This window comes from Salvelinus sp. IW2-2015, unplaced genomic scaffold (genome assembly GCF_002910315.2).
Source record: "Salvelinus sp. IW2-2015 unplaced genomic scaffold, ASM291031v2 Un_scaffold4526, whole genome shotgun sequence".
Classification (NCBI taxonomy): domain Eukaryota; kingdom Metazoa; phylum Chordata; class Actinopteri; order Salmoniformes; family Salmonidae; genus Salvelinus; species Salvelinus sp. IW2-2015.
Window position 1 is genome coordinate 63,452 of NW_019945796.1, and position 12,567 is coordinate 76,018.

The 12,567-nt window shown below is 50.7% G+C and overlaps 1 protein-coding gene across 1 annotated transcript in view; it reads left to right on the forward strand.

Annotated features, from left to right (window-relative positions):
* The window catches only part of LOC112077397 (proline-rich protein 36-like), a 31,895-nt gene extending 21,419 nt beyond the window's left edge, over nucleotides 1-10,476 (forward strand). Inside the window, exons 4-13 of the mRNA XM_070441676.1 lie at nucleotides 4,352-4,750; nucleotides 4,835-4,915; nucleotides 4,998-5,137; nucleotides 5,279-5,524; nucleotides 5,608-5,797; nucleotides 6,043-6,353; nucleotides 6,498-6,643; nucleotides 6,845-7,231; nucleotides 7,432-7,520; nucleotides 10,304-10,476. Of these exons, the coding sequence (XP_070297777.1) occupies nucleotides 4,352-4,750; nucleotides 4,835-4,915; nucleotides 4,998-5,137; nucleotides 5,279-5,524; nucleotides 5,608-5,797; nucleotides 6,043-6,353; nucleotides 6,498-6,643; nucleotides 6,845-7,231; nucleotides 7,432-7,520; nucleotides 10,304-10,476 (2,162 nt within the window). The remainder of the gene's footprint in view (nucleotides 1-4,351; nucleotides 4,751-4,834; nucleotides 4,916-4,997; nucleotides 5,138-5,278; nucleotides 5,525-5,607; nucleotides 5,798-6,042; nucleotides 6,354-6,497; nucleotides 6,644-6,844; nucleotides 7,232-7,431; nucleotides 7,521-10,303) is intronic.
* Nucleotides 10,477-12,567: the final 2,091 nt, after the last annotated feature.

Consider the following 12,567-nt stretch of genomic DNA (forward strand, 5'->3'; position numbering starts at 1 on the left):
CTAGTAACCTGTACACCCCACATCTACGTTAACCCTGTACCACACCACCCCCCACCCATCAGTAACCCTGTCCACGCACACATAACTGTACCACCACCCATCTAGTACCCTGTCACCACCACCATCTAGTAAACCGCTGTACCACCAACCATCTAGTACCCTGTCCGACACCACCATCTAGTACCCTGTACCCCACCCATCTAGTAACGCCTGTTACCCACATCTAGTAACCCTGGTACCCACACCACCATGCTAGTAACCCTGTACCACCACCACCATTAGTAACCTGTACAACCACACCATTAGTAACCCTGTACACCACCATCTAGTAACCCATGTACAGCCACCACCACCATCTAGTAACCTGTCACCACCACCATCTAGTAACCCTTGCTCCACCCCACCATCTAGTAACCTGTCACCACCACCACATCTAGTAACCCCTGTACCACACACATCTAGTAACCGCTGTACCACCACACCATCTAGTACCCTGTCACCACCACCATCTAGTAACCCTGTATACCACCACCACCACCATCTAGTACAACCCTGTACCACCACCACCACTAGTAACCCTGTACACCACCACCATTTAGTCCACTGTATACACCGACCACCATCTATAGTAAACCCTGTACCACCACCACCAGTCTAAGTAAACCCTGTACCACCCACCACATCTAGTAACCCGTACCACCACCACCATCTAGTAACCCTGTACCACCAACCTACAGTCTTAACCCCTGTAACGCACCACACCATCTAGTACCCTGTACCAGCCACCAACACCATCTAGTAACCCTGTACCACCACCATCTAGTAACCCTGCTACACACATCTTACCGTACACACACATCTAGTAACTCCTGTACCACCCCACCACCATCTAGTAACCCTGGTACCACCACCATCTAGTACAACACCACTAGTACCGTACCACACCACCATCTAGTAACCCTGTTACACCACCACCACATTCTAGTAACCCTGTACCACCACCACACCATCTAGTAACCCTGTACCACCACCATCTAGTAACCCTGTACCACCACCACCATCTAGTAACCCTGTTACCACCACCACCATCTAGTAACCTTGTACCACACTAGACCTACCACCACCATCTAGTAACCTGCTGCTACACCCCCAACATCTAGTAACCCTGTACCACCACCACCATCTAGTAAACCCTGTACCAACCACCACCATCTAGGTAACCCTGTACACACCACCACATCTAGTAACCTGTACCACCACCACCATCTAGTAACCTGTACCACCACCACCATTCTAGTAAACCCTGTTACCACCACCATCTAGTAACCCTGTACACCACACCATCTAGTAACCCTGTACCACCACCACCATCTAGTACCCTGTACCACCACCATCTTTAGTAACCCTGTACCACCACCACCATCTAGTAACCCTGTTACCACCACCATCTAGTAACCCTGTACCACCCCACAATCTAGAACCCTTGACCACCACCACCATCTAGTAACCCTTGTACCACCACCACCATCTAGTAACCCTGTACCACCACCATCTAGTAACCCTGTACCACCACCACCATCTAGTAACCCTGTACCACACCACCATCTAGTACCCTGTACCACCACCACATCTAGTAACAGTAAAACCCATTATACCCTGTACACCACCACCATCTAGTAACCCTGTACCACCACACCATCTAGTACCTGTAACCACCACCATCTAGTAACCCTGTACCACCACCACCATCTAGTAACACCTGTAGCCACCACCACCATCTAGTAACCCTGTACACCACCCATCTAGTAACCTGTTACCACCACCACCATCTTAGTAACCCTGTACCACCACCACCATCTATAACCCTGTACCACCCACCACCATCTAGTAACCCTGTACCACCACCACCATCTTAGTAACCCTGTACACCACCACCATCTAGTAACCCTGTACCACCACCATCTAGTAACCCTGTACACCACCACCATCTAGTAACCCTGTACCACCACCATCTAGTAACCCTGTACCACCACCACCATCTAGTAACCCTGTACCACCACCTCTTAGTACCCTGTACACCACCACCATTCTAGTAACCCTGTACCACCACCATCTAGTAACCTGTACCACCCACCACATCTAGTAACCCTGTACAACCACCATCTAGTAACCCTGTACACCACCACCATCTAGTAACCTTGGTACCACCACCACCATCTAGTAACCCTGTACCACCACCACCATCTAGTAACCCTGTACCACACCACCATCTAGTTAACCCCTGTACCAACCACCACCATCTAGTAACCCTGTACCACCACCACCACCATCTAGTAACCCTGTACCACCCACCACCATCTAGACCCACCACCACCATCTTAGTAACCCATGTACCACCACCACCATCTTAGTAACCCTGTACCACCACACCATCTAGTAACCCTTACCACCACCACCACCATCTAGTAACCCTGTACCACCACCACCATCTAGTAACCCTGTACCACCACCATCTAGTAACCCTGTACCACACTACCATCTAGTAACCCTGTACCACCACCACCATCTAGAACCCTGTACCACCCACCACCATCTAGTAACCCTGTTACCACCACCATTAGTAACCCTGTACACCACCACCATCTAGTAACCCTGTACCACCACCACCATCTAGTAAGCCTGTACCACCACCACCATCTAGTAAACCCTGTTACCCACCACCACCACCATCTAGTAAACCCCTGTACCACCACCATCTAGTAACCCTGTACCACCACCATCTAGTAACCCGTACCACACCACCATCTAGTACCCTGTACCACACCACCATTCTAGTAACCCTTGTACCACCACCCCATCTAGTAAACCTGTACCACCACCGACCATCTAGTAACCCTGTACCACCACCACCATCTAGTAACCCTGTACCCACCACCACCATCTAGTAACCCTGTACCACCACCACCATCTAGTAACCCTGTACCACCACCATCTAGTACCCTGTACCACCACCACCATCTAAGTAACCCTGTACCACACCACCACCATCTAGTAACCCTGTACCACCACCACCCACCATCTAGTAACCTCCTGTTACACCCACACCATCTAGTAACCGCTACACCACACACCATCTAGTAACCCTGTACAACCACCATCTAGTAACCCTGTACACCACCATCTAGTACCCCTGTAACACCACCACCATCTAGTAACCTGTACCACCACCATCTAGTAACCCTGTACCACCACCAATAGTTAACCCTGTTACCACCACCACCATCTAGTAACCCTGTACCACCACCATCTAGTAACCCTGTACCACCACACCATCTTAGTAACCTGTACCACCCACCACCATCTAGTAACCCTGTACCACCACCACCATCTAGTAACCCTGTACCACCACCACCATCTAGTAACCCTGTTACCACCACCACCATCTAGTAACCCTGTCACCACCACACATCTAGTAACCCTGTCACCCACCACCATCTAGTAACCCTGTACCACCACCATCTAGTAACCCTGTACCACCACCACCATCTAGTAACCCTGTACCACACCACCATCTAGTAACCCTGGTACCACCACCACCATCTAGTAACCCTGTACCACCACCCACCACTAGTAACCCTGTACCACCACCATCTAGTAAACCCTGTACCAACCACCATCTAGTAACCCTTGTACCACCACCACCATCTTAGTAACTGTTACCACCACCAACCATCTAGTAACCCTGTACCACCTACCACCACCATCTAGTAAACCCTGTACCCCCACCACCATCTAGTAACCCTGTACCACCACCACCACTATAACCCTGTCACCACCTACCGATCTAGTAACCTGTACCACCACCACCATCTAGTAACCCTGTCAATCTACCCGCCACCACCCCATTAGAATTACCACCACCACATCTATCGCGTGGGCCACCTTCCTTCCTCTCACAGACTCCTTCTAGCCCCCACTTCCTCCTCCGTGGTACCTTCCTTCCCTCTCACAGCTCCTTCTGAACTTCCCCTCCAGGTGGGCCACCTTCCTCCCCTCACAGACTCCTTCTGCCTTCCACTTCCTCCTCCGGTGGCCCTTCCTTCCCTCTACAGACTCCTTCCTGCCCACTTCCTCCTCCGGTTGACCACGACAGCCACATCCTATGCCTTTCCCTCTCACAGACTCCTTCCTTGCCTCCACTTCCCCTCCGGTGGCCACCTTCCTTCCTTCTCACCAGGGGACTCCTTGCTAGCCCCCACTTCCTCCCTCTCGGTGGGCCACCTTCCTTCCTCTCACAGATCCTTCTAGACTCCACTTCCCCCCTCGGTGGCCACCTTCTTCCCTCTCACAGACTCCTTCCGCCTCCACTTCCCCTCCGGTGGGACCTTCCTTCCTCTCACGACTCCTTCTGCCCCCTTCCCCTCCGGTGGGCCACCTTCCCTTCACAGACTCCCTTCCTGCCTCCACTTCCTCCTCCGGTGGGCCACCTTCCTTCCCTCTCAAAGACTCCTTCTAGCCCCCACTTCCTCCTCCGGTGGCACCTTCCTTCCCTCTTCACAGACTCCTTCCTGCCTCCACTTCTCCTCCGGTGGGCCACCTTCCTTCCCTCACCAGACTCCTTCCTGCCCCACTTCCCCTCCGGTGGCCACTTCCTTCCCTCTCACAGACTCCTTCCTGCCTCCACTTCCCCCTCCGGTGGCCACCTTCCTTCCCTCTCACAGACTCCTTCTAGCCTCCACTTCCCCCTCCGGTGGGCCACCTTCCTTCCCTCTCACAGACTCCTTCTAGCCCCACTTCCCCCTCCGGTGGCCACCTTCCATTTTCCCTCTCACAGACTCCTCTGCCCTCACTTCCTCCTCCGGTGGGCCCACCTTCCTTCCCTCTCACAGACTCCTTCTGCTCCCTTCCCCCTCCGGTGGGCCACCTTCCTTCCCTCTCACAGACTCCTTAGCCTCCCCACTTCTCCTCCGGTGGGCCACCTTCCTTCCCTCTCACAGACTCCTTCCTGCTCCACATTCCCCTCCGGTGGGCACCTTCCTTCCCTCTCACAGACTCCTTCTCTGCCTCCACTTCCCCCTCCGGTGGGGCCACCTTCCTCTTCCCTCTCACAGACTCCTTCTGCTCCACTTCCCCCTCCGTGGGCCACCTTCCTTCCCTCTCACAGGACTCCTTCTAGCCTCCACTTCCCCCTCCGGTGGCCACCTTCCTTCCCTCTCACAGACTCCTTCCTAGCCTCCACTTACCTCCTCCGGTGGGCCACCTTCCTTCCCTCTCACAGACTCCTTCTGCCCTCCACTTCCCCTCCGGTGGGCCACCTTCCTTCCCTCTCACAGACTCCTTCTGCTCCACTTCCCCCTCCGGTGGGCCACCTTCCTTCCCTCTCACAAGACTCCTTCCTGCCCCACTTCCTCCTCCGGTGGGCCACCTTCCTTCCCTCTCACAGACTCCTTCTAGCCCCACTTCTCCTCCGGTGGCCACCTTCCTTCCCTCTCACAGGACTCCTTCCGCTCCACTTCCCCCTCCGGTGGGCCACCTTTCCTTCCCTCTCACAGACTCCTCTAGCCTCCATTTCCTCCTCCGGTGGGACCTTCCTTTCCCCTCTCACAGACTCCTTCCTGCCTCCACTTCCCCCCGGTGGGCCACCTTCCTTCCCTCTCACAGACTCCTTCCTCCTCCACTTCCCCTCCGGTGGGCCACCTTCCTTCCTCTCACAGACTCCTTCTGCTCCACTTCCCCCTCCGTGGGCCACCTTCCTTCCCTCTCACAGGACTCTTCTCTGCCTCCACTTCCCCCTCCGGTGGGCCACCTTTCCTTCCCTCTCACAGGACTCCTTCTGCCTCCACTTCCTCCTCCGGTGGGGCACCTTCCTTCCCTCTCACAGACTCCTTCTAGCCTCCACTTCCTCCCTCCGGTGGGCCACCTTCCTTCCTCTCACAGACTCCTTCTAGCTCCACTTCCCCCTCCGGTGGGCCCTTCCTTCCCTCTCACAGACTCCTTCCTGCCTCCACTTCCCCCTCGTGGGCCACCTTCCTCCTCTCACAGACTCTTCTAGCCCCACGTTCCTCCTCGGTGGGTACCTTTCCTTCCCTCTCACAGACTCCTCTGTACTTCCACTTCCCCTCCGGCTGGGCCACTTCCTTCCCTCTCACAGACTCCCTTCCATGCCTCCATTCTCCCTCCGGATGGGTCACTTCCTTCCCTCTCACCAGACTCCTTCCTGCCTCCCACTTCCTCCTCCGGTGGCCACCTTTCCTTCCCCTCTCACAGACTCCTTCCTAGCCTCCACTCCCCCTTCCGGTGGGCCACCTTCTTCCCTTCTCACAGGACTCCTTCTGCCACCCTCTTCCTCCTCGGTGGGTTCACCTTCCTTCCCTCTCACAGACTCCTTCTAGCCTTCCACTTCCCCCTCCCGGTGGGCTACCTTCCTTCCCTCTTCACAACTCCTTTCGGCCATCCATTCCCCCTTCCGGTGAGGCCACCTTCCTTCCCTCTCACAGACTCCGTCTGCCTCCACTTCCTCCTCCGGTGGGTCACCTTCCTTCCCTCTCACAGACTTCCTTCCTGCCTCCACTTTCCTCCTCCGTGGGCCACCTTCCTTCCCTCTCACAGACTTCCTTCAGCCTCCACTTCCCCCCCTTTCACGGTGGGCCACCTTCCTTCCCTCTTCACCAGACTCCTTCCTGCTCCCCACTTCCCTCCTCCGGTGGCACCTCCTTCCCTCTCACAGACTCCTTCCTAGCCTCCACTTCCCCCTCCGGTGGGCACCTTCCTTCCCTCTCACAGACTCCTTCTAGCCCCCACTTTCCTCCTCCGAGTGGGGGCCAACCTTCCTTCCCTCTCACAGGACTTCCTCCTGCCTCCACTTCTCCTACCGGTGGGCCACCTTCCTTCCCTCTTCACAGGACTCCTTCCTTGCCTCACTTCCCCCTCCGGTGGGCACCCTTCCTTCCCTCTTCACAGACTCCTTTCCTGCCTCCACTTTCCCCTCCGGGTGGGCCACCTTCCTTTCCTCTCACAGGACTCCTTTCCTGACTCCACTTCCCCCTACCGTGTGGGCCACTTCCTTCCCTTTCTCAAAACCAGGGGACTCCTTCTGGCCTCCACTCCCCCTCCGGGTGGGGCCACTTTCCTTCCCCTCACGACTCCTTTCCTGCTCCACTTCCCCCTCCGGTGGGGCCACCTTTCCTTCCCTTCTCACAGACTCTTCCTACCCTTCCACTTCCTCCTTCCGGTGGGCCCACTTCCTTTCCCTCTCACCAGACTCCTTCTAGCATTCCACTTCCCCTCGGTGGGTTCCACCTTCCTTTCCCTCTCACAGACTCTTCCTGCCTCACTTCTCCTCCGGTGGGCCACCTTTCCTTCCTCTTCACAGACTCTCCTTCTAGCCTCCACTCTCCCCTCCGGTGGGCCACCTTTCCTTCCCTCTCACAGGACTCCTTCTAGCCCCCACTTCCTCCTCCGCGTGGGCGCACCTTCCTTCCCTCTCACAGGACTCCTTCCTGCCTCCCACTTCTTCCTCGGTGGGCCACCTTCCTTCCCTTCTCACAGACTCCTTCCTGCCTCCACTTCCTCCTCCGCGTGGGCCACCTTCCTTTCCCTCTCACAACTCCTTCTAACTCCACTTCCCCTCCGGTGGGCCACCTTCCTTCCCTCTCACCAGACTCCTTCTTAGCCCATCTAACAGAACACAGAGGCTGTTCTTTAATGGAAACCACTGTACTTTTGGTTCACCAATATATTTAGTCTGCAAAGACTCTCCAAACCTTTTTTTGTTTTTTATTCAGAAATACTTTCCTAACCCTAGAAAACATACAGGAATATATATATATATATTTTAATCTACCAATTGGTGTTGAAAAGGAGTAGTCATGGCTCTATCTAGTACTGTGCACCTCCCAGAGTCTGTTCTGGATTTGGGGACTGTGAAGAAGAGACCCCCCTGGTGGCATGTCTTGTGGGGTGTGCATGGGTGTCCCAGCTTTGTGTTCAGCTGTTTGAATAGACAGACACGTCAATGCCTCCCACAAAGACAAGTRGTGATGCAGTCMATCTCTGCTCTACTTTGAGCCAGGAGAGATKGACATGCAYGTTATTGATGTTARCTCTCTGAGTACATCTAAGGGCYAGCTGTGYTGCTCTGTTCTGKGCCAACTGGAATTYGCYTGTGTTCTATTTTGCAGCACTTGACSATATAACKGGACAGGAGTCCAGGTGGGATAAAACTAGGGCCTGTAGGACTTGTTTAGTTGATGGTGATGTCAARACAGCCGAGCAGCACTTTATTACAGACAGACCTCTCCCCATCTTAGCTTGGGGCTCCCGAGTGGCGCAGCGGTCTAAGGCACTGCATCTCAGTGCTAGTGGCGTCACTACAGACCCTGGTTTGATTCCAGGCTGTATCACAGTGGTCTAAGGCACTGCATCTCAGTGCTGGTGGCGTCACTACAGACTCTGGTTTGATTCCAGCCTGTATCACAACCGGCCATGATTGAGAGTCCCATAGGGCGGCGCACAATTGGCCCAGCGTCGTCCAGGTTAGGGTTTGGCCGGGGTAGGCCGTCATTGTAAATAAAAAGGTGTTCCTAACTGACTTGCCGAGTTAAATAAAGGTTAAATAATATTATTTTTAAATTATAATAATCTATGAGCAGAATTATCTCAATTAGCCACAAAATCCCTAAATCCCGAAAGTGATTGTTATTCTAGAATCTGTGCTGCACCATTTTCCCTACATTTTCCCCCACGTAGGCCAGCCGCCCAGCAATTAGAGTTCAACCAATGAGCTTCAGCCCCTCGCCRTATGAGTGACAGCTAGTAATAAGCATACGATGCCCCCCACAGCAGAGCGAGAGGAAGAGCAACGACGCGGTGCACAAATCTGAAYACGTATGTGACGTAGTACGCAATTTTCGGGGACCACTTTTGGCTTGTGAGCCACTACTTTCACTCTCTTTAAAAAGTATACAAATGTACCAGAGAATCTCTTTAATCTCAACGTCAACTTGTTTTAACATCGCATTGCTGTTTTTAGCTGTATAGATCATGTATTTAGGATGTTTACAGTGTATTTTGATTGTAAAAAAATAAAATAAATGTGTGCACTAAAATTGAACTGGAATGAACTGATTGACTCTGACAGCCCCAACACATACAGTATACCATACAAGACATACACTCCTATATAGTACTAGTACACAAGCATGTGCTATCCCTCCAGCACACAGTGTACATGCATGCCCAATGCTCTCACAGACAAGGGGCAACGTCCTCCAACAGACCATAGATCATCGTCAAGGGGCAACGTCCTCCAACAGACTATAAATCATCGTCAAGGGGCAACGTCCTCCAACAGACTATAGATCATCGTCAAGGGGCAACGTCCTCCAACAGACCATAGATCATCGTCAAGGGGCAACGTCCTCCAACAGACCATAGATCATTGTCAAGGGGCAACGTCCTCCAACAGACCATAGATCATCGTCAAGGGGCAACGTCCTCCAACAGACCATAGATCATCGTCAAGGGGCAACGTCTTCCAACAGACCATAGATCATCGTCAAGGGGCAACGTCCTCCAACAGACCATAGATCATCGTCAAGGCGCAACGTCCTCCAACTAACCATAGATCATCGTTAAGGGGCAACATCCTCCAACAGACCATAGATCATCGTCAAGGAGCGACGTCCTCCAACTGACCATAGATCATGTAGGAATGCTGGAATGAAGACTCTCAGCCAGTTTGTGATCAGAGTCCTATAGCTCCCCCTACTGGATTAATGCTTTAACAGCTGGGTAGGAGATCATCACCGTGAGCTGGCACAACGTCTACACAACATCTACAGGGGCGTTGGGCCAGTAACTGAAAGGTTGCTGGATCGTTCTGAGCAAGGCAGTTAACCCACAGTTCCCCGGGCGCCAAAGACGTGGATGTCGATCAAGGCAGCCCCCCACCGCACCTCTCTGATTCAAGAGGGGTTAAATGAGGAAGACACATTTAAGTTGAAGGCATTGAGAACTGAAATGAGTCTTCCACCTTTAACCCAACCCCTCTGTTGGCCAGCAAGTGGGAGGGGTTTTCAGAGGTTAAATGAAATGTATTCGGTATGCACAAGGGAACCACACCTGCAAAGCCCATTACGCCTAAAAGGTACTGTAAGTCTGAATGGGGAAACACCTAACCTGGGGGGGATGGAGACCCCAGTCCCTGAAGTGTCTCCAGGAGGTTGAGACAACCCCTAGAAACTCCTGTCCTCATCTGGACCCTTTCCACATGGACACTCCTTCTGCTGGACTCCCTCTCCAGGAGGGCATGTTGAGACCACCCCTAGAAACTCCTGTCCTCATCTGGACCCTTTCCACATGGACACTCCTTCTGCTGGACTCCATCTCCAGGAGGGCTTGTTGAGACAACTCCTAGAAACTCCTGTCCTCCACCTCATCTGGACCCACATGGACACTCCTTCTGCTGGACTCTGACCGGTGCTGCAGCGCACATCTTTAACCATTAAAACAACTAAGACTTCTACTAGTCTCCTCTCTCCTGTTTGCAGTGTGTGTGTGTGTGGTGATGATGACGTGTGTTGTGTGTGTGTGTGTGGCTGTGTGTGGTGATGACGTTGTGAATTGTACCCCCGTCTCTTACTGGTTCTCTCTAACTGGATAGTTGTACCTATATCTGAACGCCACTTCTCTTCCAGGGTGAACAAGCACGCTAACATGTTCTCAGATCAGATTCTCTCGAACACGGCCATTGAAAAATCGACAGACACACACAAGCAGTCTATTCAATGTTTATTGACAAAATCAAAACCAGAATCAAATGGGGTGAGTATACTTTCAACTGATCAAGCATAGCAGACACAAGTTTCATCGAGTTACTAAATTAAATAGTCCTTACGGGTAAAAAACAAAAATTACTCTAAGGTCAAGGAAGGTTTATCAAATCAGACAACAAAAAAGGTCTAAATATAAAACAAAAACCTTAATTCAAAGTTAAAAAATATACATGATTTTAATTCTGAATGATTTACTGTACATAAAGAATTTCTGTCCAAAATGGATATTTTCTCAAAAAAACAAAACGGATGTTTTTCCTCTTAAAAAAAACAAAAAACAGAACCCAGCTTCTGTTATTTAAATTTGCTCTTCACTCACAGAAAAAGGTTACATAACCATGATTTTTTTATATGTTAAAACAAAATGGTTCATCTTAACGAAACACGTTTGTTTGTCTTTCTGAAGGAAAATTAGATATTTACGCGAAAGTCGTCATCACAGAAAAAGATGAAAAGCTTCAGAGGAACTCACAAACCGAGGAGACGCCACAATCAACATATAATTCATTACAAACTATTCTGTTTGTCATCAAAAGACAATTGTAAACTGAGACTTTCCTTTGCCAATATGGGAGTGGGATTATTGGAGCACAGCCCCTTTAAAAGCAGTCATCCACTAGATTCATCCACTAGATTCATCCACTAGATTCAGCAGAGGGATGAATTTGTTTCTTGAGCGGATGGTCAAGGGGCCGAACATTAATATACAAATCATTTGTAGACTGAAAATTGACAGCAAGAAGACCAAACAGATATAATATTTAACTTAAACTTGATCATTTCAAAGCTTGCTTAGATTTGTATACAGTCACATATATCCCTCTGTTATGCGTGGGAATACTACGGAACAATTTCCAAAATGAAAATCACTTGGAGTTGATTTATATTTATATCTAGCTCAGAAAACTTGGGGGAACCCCCCCTACGGCCACCAGTTGGGGAATCCCCCCCTACGGCCAAGCCCCCCCCACTTTAAAGTATCTGAATCTCTTTAGTATCTCATTATTCCTATTACTTTAAACAAAATTATCAAGAAAAAAATCTTAAACTGCACCGACAAAACATAAATGAAATACATGAAAAAGAAAACATGCAATGAAAAAAACCTTTTGAAAAACAAACATCTTCACAAAAACATGGATTCAGACGCTCACGAAATACCAAACTAAATTATATACAAGGTACTTAACAAACAAAAATGTATAACAACTCAAAACAATGTAGTATTTTCCCAGAGTCAATAACCCGACCCTTCCTCTTCTAGTCAGGTCAACTCAATAAAGACCGTTAAACCTAACTTGAGATCTGTGAACACAACTCACATTTTACACAAATCTCCCAATTAAATTCTCYAATTGAAAAATCTCATATTTGACATTTTCAATACATGAAAAGTTACCCATGCATATCTGAAGTTAGGATTGGGACCCGACGAGAGCTGACAAACAATGACGATGATGATTGACTCCTGATGATAAAATGGATGTTCCCCAGGAGTCAAGGATGTGGTAGACTGTATCTGCCGAGGAGACAACCCCTCCATCTCTTTCTACATCTCCTCTGTCCTCTCTTCACGCTTTCCCGTCCTACTTTCTCCACATCTCTCTGTTCTGTTGTCTTGGCCCCACGGTCTGCTCTCGTCACCGTTTTCCTCTCTAAACATAATGAAGTCTCTAAAGTGCTCCAATGGAACTGGATGACGTGTAAGAAAAGAACAAGTGGTCCAAAAAAT